This window comes from Chelmon rostratus, chromosome 7 (genome assembly GCF_017976325.1).
Source record: "Chelmon rostratus isolate fCheRos1 chromosome 7, fCheRos1.pri, whole genome shotgun sequence".
Lineage (NCBI taxonomy): Eukaryota > Metazoa > Chordata > Actinopteri > Chaetodontiformes > Chaetodontidae > Chelmon > Chelmon rostratus.
The window spans coordinates 9198180-9215715 of record NC_055664.1 but is presented as its reverse complement, the minus strand read 5'-3'; the positions used below and the strand labels follow the sequence as shown (position 1 = coordinate 9215715).

Genomic DNA, 17536 nt, shown 5'->3' with positions numbered 1-17536 from the left:
TTATTATAGAGAATGATTTTCTCATTTGGTTCAGCCTGTGGATGTTGTCTGATGGCTGAATGAGGGGGGCTTATAAGTATTCTAACGAGCTCTGCGCATGAAAGCAGAAGTGACTTGAGTAGATAATACGGTGAATAACGTTGATTTATTATGTAAATGTCAGTTAGTATAATATTTGTGTCTTCTGATGTTTCTGTATATTGAAATTGAACGGGAATTAGAATACAAGAGAAATACATTAATTTCACAATTTCATCGTCTTTTCTCATCCAAAGGCTCAATCCAATGCAAACACACACACACACACACACACACAGAGAGAGAGAGAGACAGAGAGAGACAGACAGAGAGAGAGAGAGAGAGAGAGAGAGAGAAAGAGAGAGACATTGTCACACTAATTATAAACTAAATTGGTATAAACTAGAAAATTTGCATTCTAAAGCATTAAAGACTTTTTTTTTTTTGCCTTATCTGCTGAACTATTTTCAGGATGCTGGCTGTGCACTTTTCAACTCTTCATTGTGAGTTAAAATAATTGAGGCTGTCATTGGTCCATAAGACATGTTTTTCATATCCCAGCATGTGACAAAAAAAAGTGGGGTTTTTTTGTTGTTTTTTTTTGTCACAGCTGTTGCTAATGAAAAGATCATTGCTTTATACACATTGACTTAAATGAACAGGTCATTTAACACGTTCCTCACTTTGTCTATTACATGGAACAAAAAGGCTGCTGGGAGAAAAGTTAAGTAGTTGATGAAAATGAATTCATTCTGTGCAATCACATTCACTAAGATGCAAGAAATTATCATTTTAAGCACATATTTCTCACATTTTATTTGTCGTCTCTATGCAGAAAATATAAACAACTTATGCACACATGCTTGTCAGCATGCAAATGCAAACCCACAAATACACATGCAGTCACACAGAGCCACGCAGACACACACAACGACCGGATTTATTATAAAGAGACATAAAATCATACAAATGTGTGGTTTTCTCAGTTGCCCCAGGACTGTTGGTAATGCACTACAGAATTGAGTGTCTCTTTGTATCTCAAATTTCTCATTAAAAAGCTTACATAGCCTGTTTTCTCCACTTCACTCGTCTCATGAACGGATAAGAAAGGCATGGAGCAGACCTGAGGCTAATCATCCAACTTCTTTATGGTTTTTCTCACATGAAATGATACGATAATAATTCATCAACCCAGACAAATAAGGACAATCTGGTAGCTACAGCGTGGGTGAGAGCTGAACAAGTAACTTTGTCTCCTTGAAGCCTGAAATGAAGTCAACAGTATTGTGTGTTTTAATGCCACCAGTGATTACATTGTTGCACATCAACAACAAGACAGCTGGTAAGAAAAGCAGGCATGAGCTGTGCGCCATGCTGCTCGATTCCGCTGATTTCCTGTCAATCTTAAACACTGAATCATACGTTCAGTAATTGTCAAGCATGCCCACTGTTATGCATGCCTTGTCTACGCATACAATGGTATTTCTTAAAATACTTTCTTCCCTCCTCTTTTCTAAGAAAATCCCAGCCCCAGATGCATTGTTTGTTTGTTTGTTTGTTTTATTTCTGTCCATATAGAATGCAAAAACACAAGTGAAGCCATGTCAAGAGCATCCCAAACCAACAGGCAGTGATGTAACCCTGACATTTAGGCCAAGTAGGCCAATCAGAAGTTTACAAACATTGGCTACCTGTAACTGCAGCTACTGTGGTTAAGGCATGGCCAGCTCTCGCCATGGTAGTCTGACACCTCTGTTCCTCAATGAAAGAGTAACTGCACATGTATGTGTCAACATGTAAAAAATCCTGTTGGCAAAGTTAGCGCCTGCACTACTTTGGCCACGACCACCATTGCACTTAATGTCCCCTCATTTAAACAAAGAAGATAACTGCAGACACTCCCAAAAACTCCACTTCCCCGTCTACACAATAGAGTTTTCCAAAAGCGTTGTTGTCTTTGACCTTAAACTTCTGCAGACCAAAAGGCTAAAACGCATAGAAAAGGCTCCATCTTAATCATTTCCGACTTCCCCTCTGTTTAACAGCAAAATTAATAACCTTGCCAGTAAATGCCAAAATTCCCTTCTTGACCATGAAGAAAAGGCTCCACACAGGGATGCACATGGAATGCACTGCTGAGGTGAATTCAGGTAAAAGCTATATTTCTTCTAACCATACATACATTGTACATGCCCTACCAAAGAGAAGGAGGCATCGGCCAACAGAAATAAATAACAATAAACTCTATGACTCGCATTTGTGCAACATATGACCTTTAATTGCCATTGAGATGTATATCTTATTTTCAATGGAGGCCTGAGTACCTGTACAATAATACAAGATAAAGAACAATACATCATATTAGAAAAAAAAATATTACTGAAACACAGAATGGAAAGTGAACATGAAAGAATTGAACAGTATGTTTGGTACATTTGACATAATAAAAGCATATTTTATGCTGCAATGCCAAAATGAATTCCACTGTTTCCATTCCACTCTTGTATTTGGGAAATATCCAGTGATGGTATTTGTTTCAATTGTCTTCCACTCAATCATACATACACGTAAGGTTGCTTGCATTCTGCATACTCTATGTAAAACCTCTTGTTGCTGAGCCATTCTAAGCTTTTAACCTTTGTCTTCTCTCTCTCACACACACATACACTCACACAGAGACACACACACACACACACACACACATCATCATCCAGTAAGTGAGCAATATGTCCCAATTCAGGAGCTGCCAATCAACCCTCTGTCAAAGAGTCTGTCAGAGTCAGAGGTATTAATATGCATGTGTGCACTCTTCCCAGTATACTGGGGGGATAGAGTGGGCTTTTACTCTTACAGGCATGGACATAGCATGACAGATATGGCATGCAATCACGGTATTAACATCGGGAGGAAAGCTCTTTCCAACCACAAGGGCATACTGATGCTTTAAAGGTAAGGTAAACAAAAACTAGCATCGACTTTTTTGGGTAAAATCACTAGTCATGTACAATAGGAGTGACACGCAAATATTTAACACAAGCCAAAAATTGTGTACTTTAAGCACTGAATGGTATTTTACCTCAAACAAACCTGAATTCGTGTGAGGCATGAATTTCCATTGAGTGCACTACGCAGCTCAAGGACCCCTGGAGAGTGAGAATAACGCTATGGCATAGCGGCGTGGCTGTGTGAGCCATGCACTTTGCTCTAACACAAAGTAAAGTAGGAGCAAGCAGCAGCAGCTTCAAGGATTCAGGGCTGGGTTTTGTATGGGAACATGTTCCAGAGAAATTCCACGGTGGACGTCAATACATCCTTTGCATTTGTGAATGTGCGAAAGTCTGCAGGCTGCTGCAGAAAAAGAGCACACATTGTGTTCAGCAAAGCCCATCCTTGAAAGAACATCAGAAAAAGACAAGTGAAAAAGGGGCTGAGATGGTGAACCGTTTTGAAATATACTGAAAATCATTGATATATTGCAGCCCTTTATTGACTTTGGAATCTAGGGCAGAGTTTAATGCAAAGACAATCACTTGTGTTCAGAAGACAAATGTACTATAGCATTTGGATTTCATGCTATATCAACATTCCTTGTTGTTATTTCAGATTTAAGACACAAATAAATATGTTTTTTCCCTGATGGATCACGTTGAAATTAAGACAATACACTCGGTACTGTAGGTGCCAGACATGGTATTACATGGGGACTTCCTTTTGCAAATAGAAACAAAGGTTTGGTGCCAGTGCCTCCTTCTTGTGTTTTGATTAATGCATATATCTTTGCAAGTCGCTTTGGTGAATGCAATTTTCACCTCCAAAATAGAAAAAAAAAGGCTGTACTGTTGGGTGAATTCAGCTGTTATGTGCAAATGAAACAGTGGAACACAAAATGTTGCTCAGAGTAAAGGTAACACTGAATGAATTGTCACTATTCACATTTTTACCTCATGAAATTAGCACCACACATTGGGGGGGAGGGACATCAGAGCAGCGTAATAGTGCAGATATTATGGCAACTGTCAAAACCGTAAAAGTGGCACACACATTTTTTTTTTTTCAGTTTCAGTGAAATATACTTATCCAGTTCATTTAACTGCAACATTGTGTTCAGTATTATCCTCAGTATTTTGTTCAGAATAATCAGAAGTGCCACTTGGTGCAGGGATAAGCTGTTTTAAAAGAAACCTCCAAGAAAACAATTCCCAAATAGTCATGATGCCATGTAAAACATAAATAAAACAGAATGTGATGACTTCGTAATCCTTTTTGTCATATATTCAATTGAAAACAGTACAAAGACAATATATTGAATGTTTGACCTCATCCGCTTGATAGATTTTTGTAAATATCTGCCTATTCTGATGCAGCGACACGTTTCAAACAAGGTGGGACTTGGAATTGTCCTAAAACTTCTGGAAAATTACAGGTTAACAGGTTCATTGGTAACAGGTGATAGCATCATGGCTATTTGAACGGTGGATTCAGCAAGTTGAAGAAGTGGCAAGAAGTTTTCTGTTGAGGAAGCGGGGGCAGCAGGAATCCACCAAAGCTCCCTGAGGTAAAGCGAGTGTGTATCTGAACAATGCAGCCTTTAAAAAGGAGGAAAATGCCGTTCCGTTGTCTTTAGACCAGTTTTTTGTTGATCAATGGCACGATCACTTTGTGCTGTTTCAAGATAGCAACGTGCCAACAATGCACCTGATCACACCTCACCTCACACAACATGGGCGCTGGCTGTGAAAGTGCCACCCGCATTGATCGGAAACTAGCAATGACACCTTACAGCTGCACGCTGCTGTAAGAGCTAAACTTCAGTTTGTTTTCTTGTAAAGCACATTATACAGTTTTCATGAGTGTGATGACTTGTTGCAGAGAGAAGCCAAAGGTGTGTCTGTGGTTCTGGTGATACAATTGACATCTGACAGGAAAAAAGGTGCAGCGCAACTTTCTCAACATTGCACACATTGACAGTGCACAGCTTCTGTCGTCGCTGGTATAATTGATATTTTGGTGAGACAAATTCAAAACACACACAGTGTGAAGGGGCTAAGCCTGTGTATCCAAGTGCAGACACAGAGTCAGGTATGAAATGTAAGGTATTTTATTGCAGGGCAAATAGAATGCTATATGAGCCGGGGCCGACCCAAGCAGAGACGCCGGGGAGGATCCGGGGATAAGCTGAGCGGAGGTCAGAGACAGGGGAGCAGGGCTGACAAGACAGGGGTTGCAGACGGGGGCCAGAGCTAAGGAGACCAGACTGCAGGCAGAGGAAAAAAAACAGGATTAGTCAGGGTCAACAAGCAATGAGCAAATACCATGTAGAAAGGCTAGAAACACAGGCTGACTGAGCAGGCACTATGATCTGGCAAGGTGGATGTGGCAGAGCTGTAGGAGGCTTGATTCCAGGATGGGATGCAGCTGGTGGCCCTCTGCTCTGGCTGCAGCACACCTGTCTCCATTCAGACGATTACACAGACACACAGGCCCAGTTCCAGTGCTGCCCCTACAGCCATGCAAAAGAGCATGGGAGTCAGTTTTGTTTATCCAATTCCCAGTTTTTCACAAGCTTACTATGACATTCATGGCAGCAATGTAGTCTTATAAAAGTTAATAATAAAGACATGTCGGAGCTATTGTTGTAAACACCAGAATGCAAATGTAAGTGAATGGGCACTCTTTCCCGACGCTGCAGCAGGTGATGGATAGCAACACATGTCGCCGCAGCCGAAACACGTTGATTGGACACCACGCTGACCAATATTTCTGTTTCCTTTGGAGACTCCACAGCCGCGAGAGCGACTCCACGCAGAGTTTCACTCCGTCACGCAGTGGGAGGGTGTAGGAATCGGATTGGAGTTGGGCCACAGGGAGAGAGGGAGGAAGAGAGACCGCAGGCTAAACTGAGGTGGAGGGCGTCATACTTTGAGTTTTTGTAGCCATGAACTACGGATGCCAAGAACGGCCTGCTTGTGGTTATTTACTTATTTTTTGCTGCCATTTCAAACATTTGTTGTTTAGTTCAAGAAAACTCGCTACGTTATCTCGAGATAATCAACCGGTTACCACAAGAAAACAAAAGATCCTCATTACTTCCTCTTATTACTCCCAATGTTTATCAGAGACCAGGAATTTCATGGCACCAAGCAACTGATTCAAGATGAAAATGTCAGATGAATGATTACCGTTACTGATCAACCCATCAGACTGTGCTTCAGTCGAGGTTCGGTGATGAATCCTCCCGTGAAGGCTGAAAACAGGTGTGATCAAAAGAAACCAGACACTCATTTCTGAGTTCTCCACGATTACCCAGTAAGCTTGAGAAAACGAGTCTTTTTCTCGTGACAAATTATCTTGTTATCTCTAGAAATCTGCCTTTTGTTATCTCGAGATAACAAAACAATTAGCTTGTGATCTCGACATAACAGCATTAAAAAGATAATTGCAAGAACAGATGTTCTAAGCTTTCGTAATGAACCCTGAAAGCAGTCTAAGGAAATGAAATCCTCAGGAAATTGTGGCAGCAGTTTGATTTGAGTGCTGGATAGAACCTGAGGAGCAATTTAGAGCGGAAAGCATATCTTTCACAAGTGACTATTAGACAAATATTAAGAGGTAGTTAGATGTATTGAAGATGTACTATTACAGTAATTGATGAAAGCTGTGTAATGTGCTGGTGAAACACCTGTTCTCAAACCCATCTGGCATCAGAAATTAGGGAGGGCTAGTTCAGCGTCGGCCTGCCAGTCTAAGAGTAGGGATGAGGATGCGAACAGAAGATGGGAACAGTCGCGCTGTTGCTGTAAAAATGTAAAGTGCTCATTAAAATGAAAATGAGAGGCCTGAAAAGATAAAAGCTCCAAACAAGCCCTCACACAGAACACGTTTAAATTCAGCGTAGGGAGGAAAAAAAATGCGAGGATACAAATTACCCTCATGCAAACTCAGATGCCTCAAAGCTGCCGAGCAGATTTAAGAAACACTGTATTTACAAAAACCAGAGTCAAGGGATACAGCAATTAAGGAGCACGCAGGTAAATAGCATCACTTGTGCAAATTATAGACAGTTTTATCTTCTAACTTCTTTAGTCACCTTTACACAGCTGATTGCAGGGACAGCCGGGCGGCAAGGTGACGATTCTGCCCTCATCACCCTCACACTAAACATTGAGGGGAAGACATGCAGTACAGACAGAAGGTTAACAGCTGGTATGATGATCATTACCTGAACCTTAATATTAGTTAGACAAAGGAACTACTGATATTTCCCAAAATATCTGTTGTATGTTGGGGTAACAGCATAGCTGCCCCTGATAGGATCAGGATTAACAAGGTTCTTACAAAGGCTGGATCTATAATTGTGCTGTCTCTTGACTCATTAGAGACACTATTGGAGGAAAGAACTGCAGGAGGACTTGGAGCCTCACCTCAGTTTAAAGGCCATCCCGTTTGGCGTTTTTAGTGGTCGAAAACGTGTTCTGAGTGAGAAAGTCTTTGTGCTCACAGCTGAGAAACTTCCAAATGATGTGAAACATGCCCCATTTCCTGGGAAATCTAATTTGTAAGCTCTTGTTTTAGGCGTATTCTATCTGTCTTTACTCATTGCAAAGGTTTTTTTTTCATCCTTACTGCCTGTATTAGTGGACCCGTGTTTAAATGCACGACTTATGGTCGGCTTTGTATTTATTTTATTTATTAAGTGATGGATTGTATTAATATATTGTTTTCAAATATAGTGGCCTCAGTAGAAAGAAAGTCTGTCACTGTAGCATAAGTCACTTACAGTTCTGTCACTACTTGTTGTGTTCATATCATTCCCAGCCATGCCCCTCAGAGCAAGGTGGCAAAGTGCAGACCAATCAAGCATTTTTGGTGCCTAAACCAAGCAAACTGTGACCATTTCACAATGTTGGCCACATGTTAGACATGTTTCTGTCACATTTGTGACTACAGAGCTTCATTTAGCTCAAAATGTTTGGAAACTCTGAGGAGCGCAGTGGGCCTGAGGGGCTAAGAGGACTGGTTATACGGACTGAGAAGCACAGAAGTTGAACCAAGAGCAGACTGTTGAGGACTTTGCGGTGCCCAAGGCTCACAGAATGACAGGTGAGGGGCCTTTGGCAACTACAGAGACGACCACTTGCCTAACTTAGTGTTGTGGTGTGTAAAAACTGTACAGTTCTCTTTGCTTTCAATGTGTGTTCGTGGCTGCAGCCATTGTGGAGTTTACATAGCTTATATGTCTCTGTTTTGTCTGCTTTGGTGATGTTTTATACTGCTATTAAAGTGGCAGTTATTTCATTTCTGCCGAATATTACTTCTTGCACCCACAGCTGTGTCCATAACTCTTTTATTTATTTGTTTCCACAGTATATTAATAATTGATAGTCAGTGCTACGCACAGGCTGCAAAATTTGTCTTTAGAAATGGTATTTAGTGTTAGTTTGGACATCAAGGCTTGGTGGTGTGATGTTGTTCCACTAGTGTGGTTGGGTTGACATGAAATGCAGTTGCAGCCTAAAGGGGTTCTCAAGTATTTCGAAAAGGTGCTTGTGGGTTTGCTCAGAGTGCAAATCACTCTTTCTGTGATTGGGCATCATTGCCACACGGCATTGGCTCGTTTCAGTAGATGTGAAAAAATTGGGATGCGTTCTATGGGATCATCATACGGTTGCAGCATCGCTGTCTTGTGAGAACCAGTTATCTCTGCAAAATCCTTCGACGAGTGCAGAAGCCTTAAAGGAACACTTAATGCTTTAGTTTATCACAATGTACTCGTCTTACATTTATATTTAAATAGATACGAGCCTCCTTTTGAGAATTGTGTTTGTAGTACACAGACTACGTACGTAAGTGTCCAGTAAACATTCATTTATGTTTAATATGTTACATTTTCCCGTCAGAGTTGTTAAAGAAAGTTTTGTAAAAATATATAAAAAACTTAGCAGTGATGTATTCTATTAAGCCCACTCAGGAATAATGCATATTATTAACCACTTACCTTTTAAAACTTTTGTTCACTCTCTGGTGTTAATAATAATGTAATACGTTTGTAATGAATACATTAAATTGCAGCTCAAATGCTAGCAAGCTGCATATTGCATTACTTTTTTATTGTTGAAAATAAATAGAAATAGAAACATTTTATTGTAATTGCACAGTATACAGTGAAATTAGGAGCGCTGCTACTCATCAGTGTAATAAAAAGACATAAGGAAACACGGCAAACACAAAACATCTACAGGCTGCAACACCGGTTCTGGAATATTAAGTGAAATAAATAAATACAGTGTGGGTTTGCACTAGAATGAGTGTATTTAGTGTGAGTGTGAATGTAATTATTGCATTAGAAAGACAGTCATCGTATTGCACTTCAGACGTCATCCGGTGCTGTTTGGAGTTAAGTGTACTTACGGCCCAGAGAGAGAAACTGTTGTCAAGTCTAGTGGTCCAAGCTTTGATGGTCCAGTAGCGCCTGCCAGAGGGCAACAGGTCAAACAGGCGGTGTCCAGGATGAGAAGAGCCCTCCAGAACGGTTTTGGCTCTGCAGAGGCTGCAGGAGATAGAGATGTCCTCCGTGGAGGGCAGAGGGTAGTCGATGGTTTTCTATGACCCCTGAAGAGCTCTCCTGTCTGCTGCTGCGGGTGAATTACATTGAGATCCAGGATGCCAGTACACTCTCCACGGAGGCCACTGACAGCCTTTCTTCCAGAAAAGAACAAATAAACACTGTCTGATTCACTGTAAGTTCATTCAACCAGTGAAGCATACTTATATATAGTGTATCACAACGAATTCAAAGTGCACTACTATTGTATATATTTACGTTTTACTCAGTAGAATAGATTTTAATATGGTTAGAAATAGTTTTATTACAAACAACAGTGCTGTCTGTGAAGAGTATTAAATAAAGCTTTGTAAAAGTGTATTTTCTACATTTTTTTACATGTACTCCCTAAATCCCACTACAAAATACTACATTCCAGTATTTATAGCGTACTTTTATGTAAAATGATTAAAGTGCGCTTAGAAGTATTGCACCAACGATTGTTGGTAGTAAAAAGTAATACACTTTTTAATAAGCACATTAAAGTTCAACTATGAATTTACTGCATTTTAAAGTACTTATTATAAAAGTTTTACAACAACTTGATTAAGATGCTTCTTGTGTTTACTTTTGATACTTGAAGTACATTTTGCTGATAATACTTACATCCTTTAAGTATTTTCACATTGTGATATTAGTACTTTACTTAAATAAAGGATCTGAATACTTCTTTCACTCCTAATTATATCCAAGCCTGACACTTAATGGCCTACTCTTACATGAAAAAAAGTGTAGAAAACACAATGGAAATATGACATTTCTGTCTGTTTCATGAATAAATGTGAGAAATGGCACATCAGACATGTGTGAAGCATCGAGGAGATGTTTTAAACTGCAGAAACAGCTTCTTCTTCATCTTTTTCTTCTTCCTCCCTCATGTAAGTTAAATGGTCGCTATGTCAGAACTTATTTGTGGTGTTCCCATCTCTCATTCATAGGGCCTAACTCTTTTTTGAAAAAAGGCACTAGCCACCTCAAGCAGGCATAAAAACGTTTTTTGCAAAATCGAAAGTTTTTTGAGTTTTGCCCTTTCCACCAACCTTCTCTAACAGAATTACTTCAGAAGAAGAAGAATTCCTTTATTAATGCCCTTTGGCGGAAGTTCATCTTTACTCACTGATTACACACACACACACACACACAGTTACACAGAGATACATATACATGCAGTTGATGTGGAGAGATGTCAGAGTGAATGGTTGCCACGGCGCAGCACCCAGAAGGGCACCTTGTCAAGTCCTTATGGAGGACTGCCACCCCAAGAAATGTGCATGAAGATACTTTGATGGAACCTAATGTGTAAAAAGCAACCTTTTAAAGGTTCAGATGCACAAAACATACTGTGTACATTATTTTAGCCTGCATTTAAAGAATGTAGCATGAACAAGAAATTAGGTTAAACCTGTATAGGTTGAGCTACAAACACTCCACCTTTTTGGCAGATCCCCAAATCAGATTAGGCAGAGCAAAAATACCCTCATGTATGTAGTTGTAGTCACAACTATGACTTGAGTCTCATCACATTAATTGGGATGTTTTGTATTTTTACCAACGTGCAGTTTTCACACTTGATAGGATTTAACATAAGGAGGTTGAAGAAAACAAGATGTTTTTTTGCGAGAGGTGTGTTTAAATTGTGAAAATCTGCTTACCTGCCACAGGAGGTGGAGGAGGAAAAGACCAAGGCGTAAAAGAAGAAGAGAACATTGTTTCATATGTAAGAGGTTGACAGACACGAGGCGCCAGGTGTCTTGAGGATGCATGTGTGCAACGTCAAGTTTAGTAACATGACCCCCATCAGCCCCCACTTTCTGATCCCCTGTCCATCTTTAATAATAAACACTTGAGCTCAAGCCTCTTGTTGTCCTTCTCTTCATGGTTTAGTCCATGAAAAAAAAAAAACCTCACTGAAGAATGCAGTCTTATCCTTTTTAATACCGAACAATAAAAGACAATTTTATTCAATTTTATGTGTATGAGGCAGAAATGTTCTGTAATTTGTATCCAAAATACATGGATGGATTTATTACCATAAACTGACAGACAACTCAGCCCTGGTAAGCTTCCAGTTGTAGTACACTTGTAACAGAAGTGATTTAAAGGGAAAAAAAATAAGTAGTGCAGCAAAAAAAAAAAAATAGAGTCTGTTTCAAGCAGACAAGGATTACTACTCAATATGAGCTTCCTTCTTGTATGACAGCTAAACACAGTCATTACAATTGGGAAAACATAGCTTCTGGGCAGACCTACTCTCACACACCCGTGGTTTTCTGAGCAAAATGGAATATGAAAGTCAAAATAAAAAGGAAGATTTGTGGGGTTTTGTTAGATTCCAGTGATTTCCAACTCTCGTTCATTCAGCCCCTTTCTGCCGTGTCTGCTGCAGTTCTACGCCGCCTTTTCTGCCGCCGTCTCTCTGTCATGCGTGTTCAAATCTACATTACATACTTAACTCAGCTGAAAGGAGGGATTTTTCAGCCCGTTCCTTTTTTGAGCTTCTGTCTGATAAATCTAATCAGTCTCAGTCTTCATTCTTGGATTATTTGCCAATGGTTCCAGGATGCTGGCTGGAATACAAATGCACAAAACATTTTTATTTTTAAATTGAGGTCGGTTGATTTCGTATTGCCACATAGACAAATTTCCAGTTTGTAAACGTTGAAGCGCAAAAACGGTTAGGCCTGGCATGCCTGATTGTAATTACCATGTTTTTATTATGCATGAGACAAGAAATGTGTTGCTTCGGGTGGACCGGTATCTTTTTACAACAACCTACGCAAGACCAAACTGACCTTTTCCTTAATTCATGGCCCGGTCAGGTTTTATAAAAGAAGTCAGCATGAGAGACAACCTAGGAAGACTTGAAGACCGACAGAATGCACACAATGACAGGTAATGCATCACCTGGAGACAGAAAGGCCTTTTGTAATTGTATTGACAGATATAAATTATGGCAGCAGTAAAATGCAGGAGTACCACAGCACAGAATAAAGATGCAGGATGAGAGGGCTTTTTGTGTTTTGTCCTTGTTTCCATGAGTATTTACTTGTGAACATTTGTTACATCTATGTGTGTGTGTGTGTGGTTTTCTTCAGTCATGCAGCGGGGTGTATGGGCTGTATTGCTCTGGCCCTATCTGCTTACTGTAAGCGTCCCACTGGACTGCAGGGAGGAGCAGGGTACCTTCTCCCGCTGCACCTCCATCTCCCAAGAGAAGCTTCTGGACCGAGTCATCCAGCATGCTGAGCTCATATACCGTGTCTCAGAGGAATCGTGCTCTTTGTTTGTGAGTAACGCCGACCCTTGCCCCGAAATGAATCTTTGCCTTTTTAGCACGTTTTGACCGTTCAACAGAGCCGTTGTCTCCGCAGGCTCTCGCCACACACCAAACCTTCGATTTAACATGTGTATAGCCTCGGGAGAAACTGAATCACACTTCACACTGAGTAACACCTGACAATAGGAATGATTTTCATTGTGCCTAGAAAGGGAGGATTCAACTGAGAGGAAATCTAAGAAAATCCATTACCTACAGTGGGGATGTTCTTGTCCCCTAAAGTCGGGCATGAGTTAGATAATTTTTATGAAATGTGAAATCAGCATTTTGAAAAGCAGTGCTGTCGAAACGCAGCCTCGGGCAAAGGCTACAGTGACAGCAATGTTTTGCGTCTGAGAAGCTGTACAACATCACTTTTTACATAGAACTAAAAGGAACCGTAATAAAATCAAGTCCTATAGAGAACAACGAAATTCATTTTTCTTACATCAAAAAGACAGCGAGCCCTACACGTCCAAGGCTGTATAATCGTTATCATCACATCTAGCATGTAATCTAGCAACACTCGGAGTGAGTTCTCTCCTAGAACTAACCTGCAACAGCAAATCTGTTTTGAAGGAAACATAACCACATTTTCTATTAACACAATGAGAAAATGTTGTTAGTCAATGCACCTGGGAATTTGTAAAAATGTTGACAGCGCTCGGTTAATGATAGGGAAAGATTATGGTTAGTTTTTAATATAGAAAAAACAACAAACAAAGTGCTTTTGATGCAGAAAACCTAGCCGCTGTATAGACAACTGGATTCCGGTGTCACATTCCTGCACTTTGTACGGCCGCCATCCACCCCGACCACCTCTCTGTGACCCAAGCACTGTACAATAGGATAAAATAAGATAAGATAAGATAAGATATAACTTTATTGATCCCATGCCAGGGAAATTAAGATATTACAGACCGCACTAATAGCAAGAAAAGAAAGAACATTATGTTGTCACCACAATGTAGTTATGAATGCAGATTAGTTGTCCATAAATGTAACTCCCAGGAGACAGGGTTGATAGTGAGGGCAAAATGACTTTTTGTTGGCCTTTCTCGCAGTACGCCGGACCAAAAGCACTGACACTTCCTCTAAGATACTGCGTGCTATTTGCTTTTGATTCTGACATGATCATCGCCTCACTGCCGGGCTTCAAAGTAATCTTCTATCTCCCTTCTGAGCCAAAGATGTTTTATTGAAGAACCAGGCCTACAGTGGAGTAATACAAATGTGATAATGATACGCTGCAGCAGCGAGAGGACAGGTTTCTGCAGCCTGTTGAATCCCCTTCACTCCGAGGCTCCAGATCCAAAATGATCTTTGAAATGTGATGGGGTTGTTGCCGAGAAGGCGCTGCATGGGGTCTGCAGATGAGAACATGCTGGAGAACAAAACGTGTCTCCTGTGGTAAAGATCGGCTGCTTTTGTCACCGTCTCCCTCATCTGTCTTTCTCGCGTGTCTGCCACTGTGTGTTCTCGTAATTCTACACCCATGAGAACCAAAGGCTTTCAAATCGGTTAGAATTTTTTCTAAAAAAATTTCTTTTAAGGTTAGGAGTGTAATTATTTCAACACGCCGTCTGATACTAAGATAACTCTGTAAAAAAAACACAGATCTGAATAGGGCTGCTCATAACCTTCACGTATGAAAATTGAGAGTAAACTGAAAAAAAAAGATGAAAGCTTTTTTTAATTCTGTATACTAAACCAGAGGCAGGAACCTTTTTTCTTATCAGGGGCCTTTTCAATTTTTATAACATCCTTTGAGGGCCATGCTTAATTATTGATGACCTCTGCAATGATGGGAACTGCTTCTCTGTGGTGAGGCGTCTGATGTCAGATGGAAGTGATGATGATGATGATGATTATGATGCTATTTGCGGCTGGTTTTTACAAGTTTGGGGCAGCATTTCCTCTTTCCAGTTGCCACAGCTTTAATTTCACAAGCTGAGAAGCTGCTGGAGCTCGAGGTTCGGCTCTGAGAGGTGCTTGGTAATGTCCACCAAGAAGGTCAGATCACACCGACACTTGCGGTCACTAAGCTTCCACATCAGGTTTTACTTCGGCTCATTTTGGAACAATTTTATTTGCTAGCAGCTCTGCTCAAATTCTCCTTCTGAATGAGGTTTCCGCTTTTTGGCTGTTAGCCTGCTCGTCGCAAAAGTTGCCTGAGTAACTCTGTCAGAATGTGGTCTTGTGAAAGCTGCTTGTTGGGCTTCCAATACAGAGAAGAAGAGGGATCTTTATCCAAGAACATTTGTCCTTGCATCTCATCTAGTTTAGCATGTTTCAAGCTGTAATGACTCTTGAGATTAGCTTTTTTTTCAGCACTGTGAACACATCCACGCAGACTAACTTAGGCATTCTGGTTTGCCTTTTACTTCAACAAAAGAAATAATTGTTTGTCCATTTCCCTTGGAAAGCGCAACAGTCCAGAGGCCAGAGGTTCCCCTGCCCCCGTATGTGTTTTTTTTATGTTTTCCCTTCTTTTTTCCACATTCTTGTATTAATTGTAGGAGGAGATGTTTGTCCCGTTTCCATTGCAGCTCCAGAGGAACCAAGCTGGCTATGACTGCATCACCAAATCCTTACCCATCCCCAGCTCCAGAAGTGAAATCCAACAGATATCTGTGAGTACATGGCCTCTGAACACCACGGCATATTATTGTTTCCTGTGTCAGGGCTTTGATCTTAATCTGTTAAGAATGTCAATACGTGTGTGTGTGTTCGTACAGAGGCAGTTTCCTTGTGTGAGTGTCTGTATAGGTTTCTGTGTGTCTACATGGGTGCATGGATTTGTGTTTGCGTGTCTGTTTGTCTCTGTGCATCCTAGTGGACTTAATATTTCTTGTGCATTTGTGCTTGTGTGCGTATGTGTGTGTGTGTGTGTGTGTGTGCGTGTGAGTGAGTGTTTGCAGGCTTCGAGCTGGCATTAATGCATGACTGTTTGCATGCACAGGTCTGCACACAAATCATTTTGAAGCTGCTAAGAGCCCAAGCTTGCTCTTTGTAATCTAATAACAGCCCCTAAGTGTGCAAGTAAACCTCTCCTCCATTGCCCCTGCCAGCCGCTGAATGATGGGCTGTTTGCAATAATTACGACGTAAGGTCCTCAAATCTCATGCATATACCCGCCTGTATAATATTTCAACAAATGTGTATGTGCCTACTGAGGTTTTGACTACTGTCCCAACAGGGCATAGTCTTTTAGGCCAAAGGTCAGCTTGACAGGAGGCTGCAAATTTAATCGAGCCACTTAGGGAAAGGCCAGTGACGGGTGATTGGGATGACGTAAACTGTAATCTGGTTAATGGAAATTTCTGCAATAATCCTCCTTCAACTAACAGAGGCCAAGTATGCGTGGCAGTTTCTCAGAGCAGTATTGAAACTGTAGGTTGAAGTCATGTCACTATAATAGTAAGTGTGATCTTTGAAACTGCACACTGCAAAGCTCTTCTTTATGTTAATAATTATGCCCTTTCTGTGGAAATGTTGCCTGCTCTGCGGTTTAATGGCCATCATTGGTCAATGGTCATTTGCACTTGCTTTAGAGTCTGCTCTGCTAAGCGGCTCGACTGCCTCACCCACGACATTTCAGCCTATTTTAGTTGCTGGATGTTTTATAGCTGACGAGCCCTTGATCAGAAGCCATGCCGTTACGAAGCTCAGTCTTTTTTGATTGCTTCTGTTCATTACTATCATACAGAAATCCTGGAGTTCAAATGGCACATTCATCACAAAAAAAAAAAAAAATGTTCCCACCAGGACATGGATAGAGCAAAGTCAATTCCACTGTGGCTGTGAAATGTTTTGTAGTGTGATTTCCATACCGTCTTTCTGTTTAACGACAACTTTGGGGTCAGTTATGTCTCCATCTGTGTGCCCCGCAGGACAAATGGTTGCTCCACTCTGTGCTGATGCTGGTCCAGTCGTGGATCGAGCCTTTGGTGTACCTGCAGACCACGCTGGACCGCTACAATGATGCTCCTGACATGCTGCTCAACAAGACCAAGTGGGTTTCTGAGAAACTGATCAGTCTGGAGCAAGGGGTGGTGGTCCTCATCAAGAAGGTGGGCCAAATTCCACTTCTGGATTACTGTTATATAACTAAACCTGGAGTGGCATGTAAAATACATTTTACTGTGTAATTATTGTGACAATACAAATTATTACAGAATACTAGAAATTTACTACTGTCCTTCACTTTAGAACCACTGGTAGACAAAACGGGCCTTTCTTTTTCTTAATATTTCCACCGTTTTTCCAAATGTTTTCCGCGCAGATGTTGGACGAGGGGGTGATGACCACAGCATACAGCGAACAAGGCCTGATCCAGTACGATGTGCTGCCAGAGATGCTGGAATCTGTGATGAGAGACTACACCTTACTCAGCTGCTTCAAGAAAGACGCCCATAAGATGGAGATTTTGCTCAAGCTTCTCAAGTGTCGACAAAATGACACATACAACTGTGCATAAAACATGAAGTGCTATTAAATAATACAGTGTTTAGCTTTAAATGAATTCCTGAGATTGGTAGCCGTTTCAGCCTTGCTTGCAATGCAGCACATTCTTTATTGATTGTTTTGGAACACCTTCA

The 17536-nt window shown here is 40.9% G+C and overlaps 1 protein-coding gene across 1 annotated transcript; it reads left to right on the top strand.

Moving 5' to 3' along the window:
- The first annotated feature begins 12495 nt into the window (after window positions 1–12495).
- Window positions 12496–17415, top strand: smtla (somatolactin alpha). The gene is made up of 5 exons (XM_041940427.1): window positions 12496–12511; window positions 12715–12905; window positions 15455–15568; window positions 16829–17008; window positions 17221–17415. The coding sequence occupies exons 1-5, from the start codon at window positions 12496–12498 to the stop codon at window positions 17413–17415; spliced, it is 696 nt and encodes a 231-aa protein (XP_041796361.1).
- The last annotated feature ends 121 nt before the right edge of the window (window positions 17416–17536 follow it).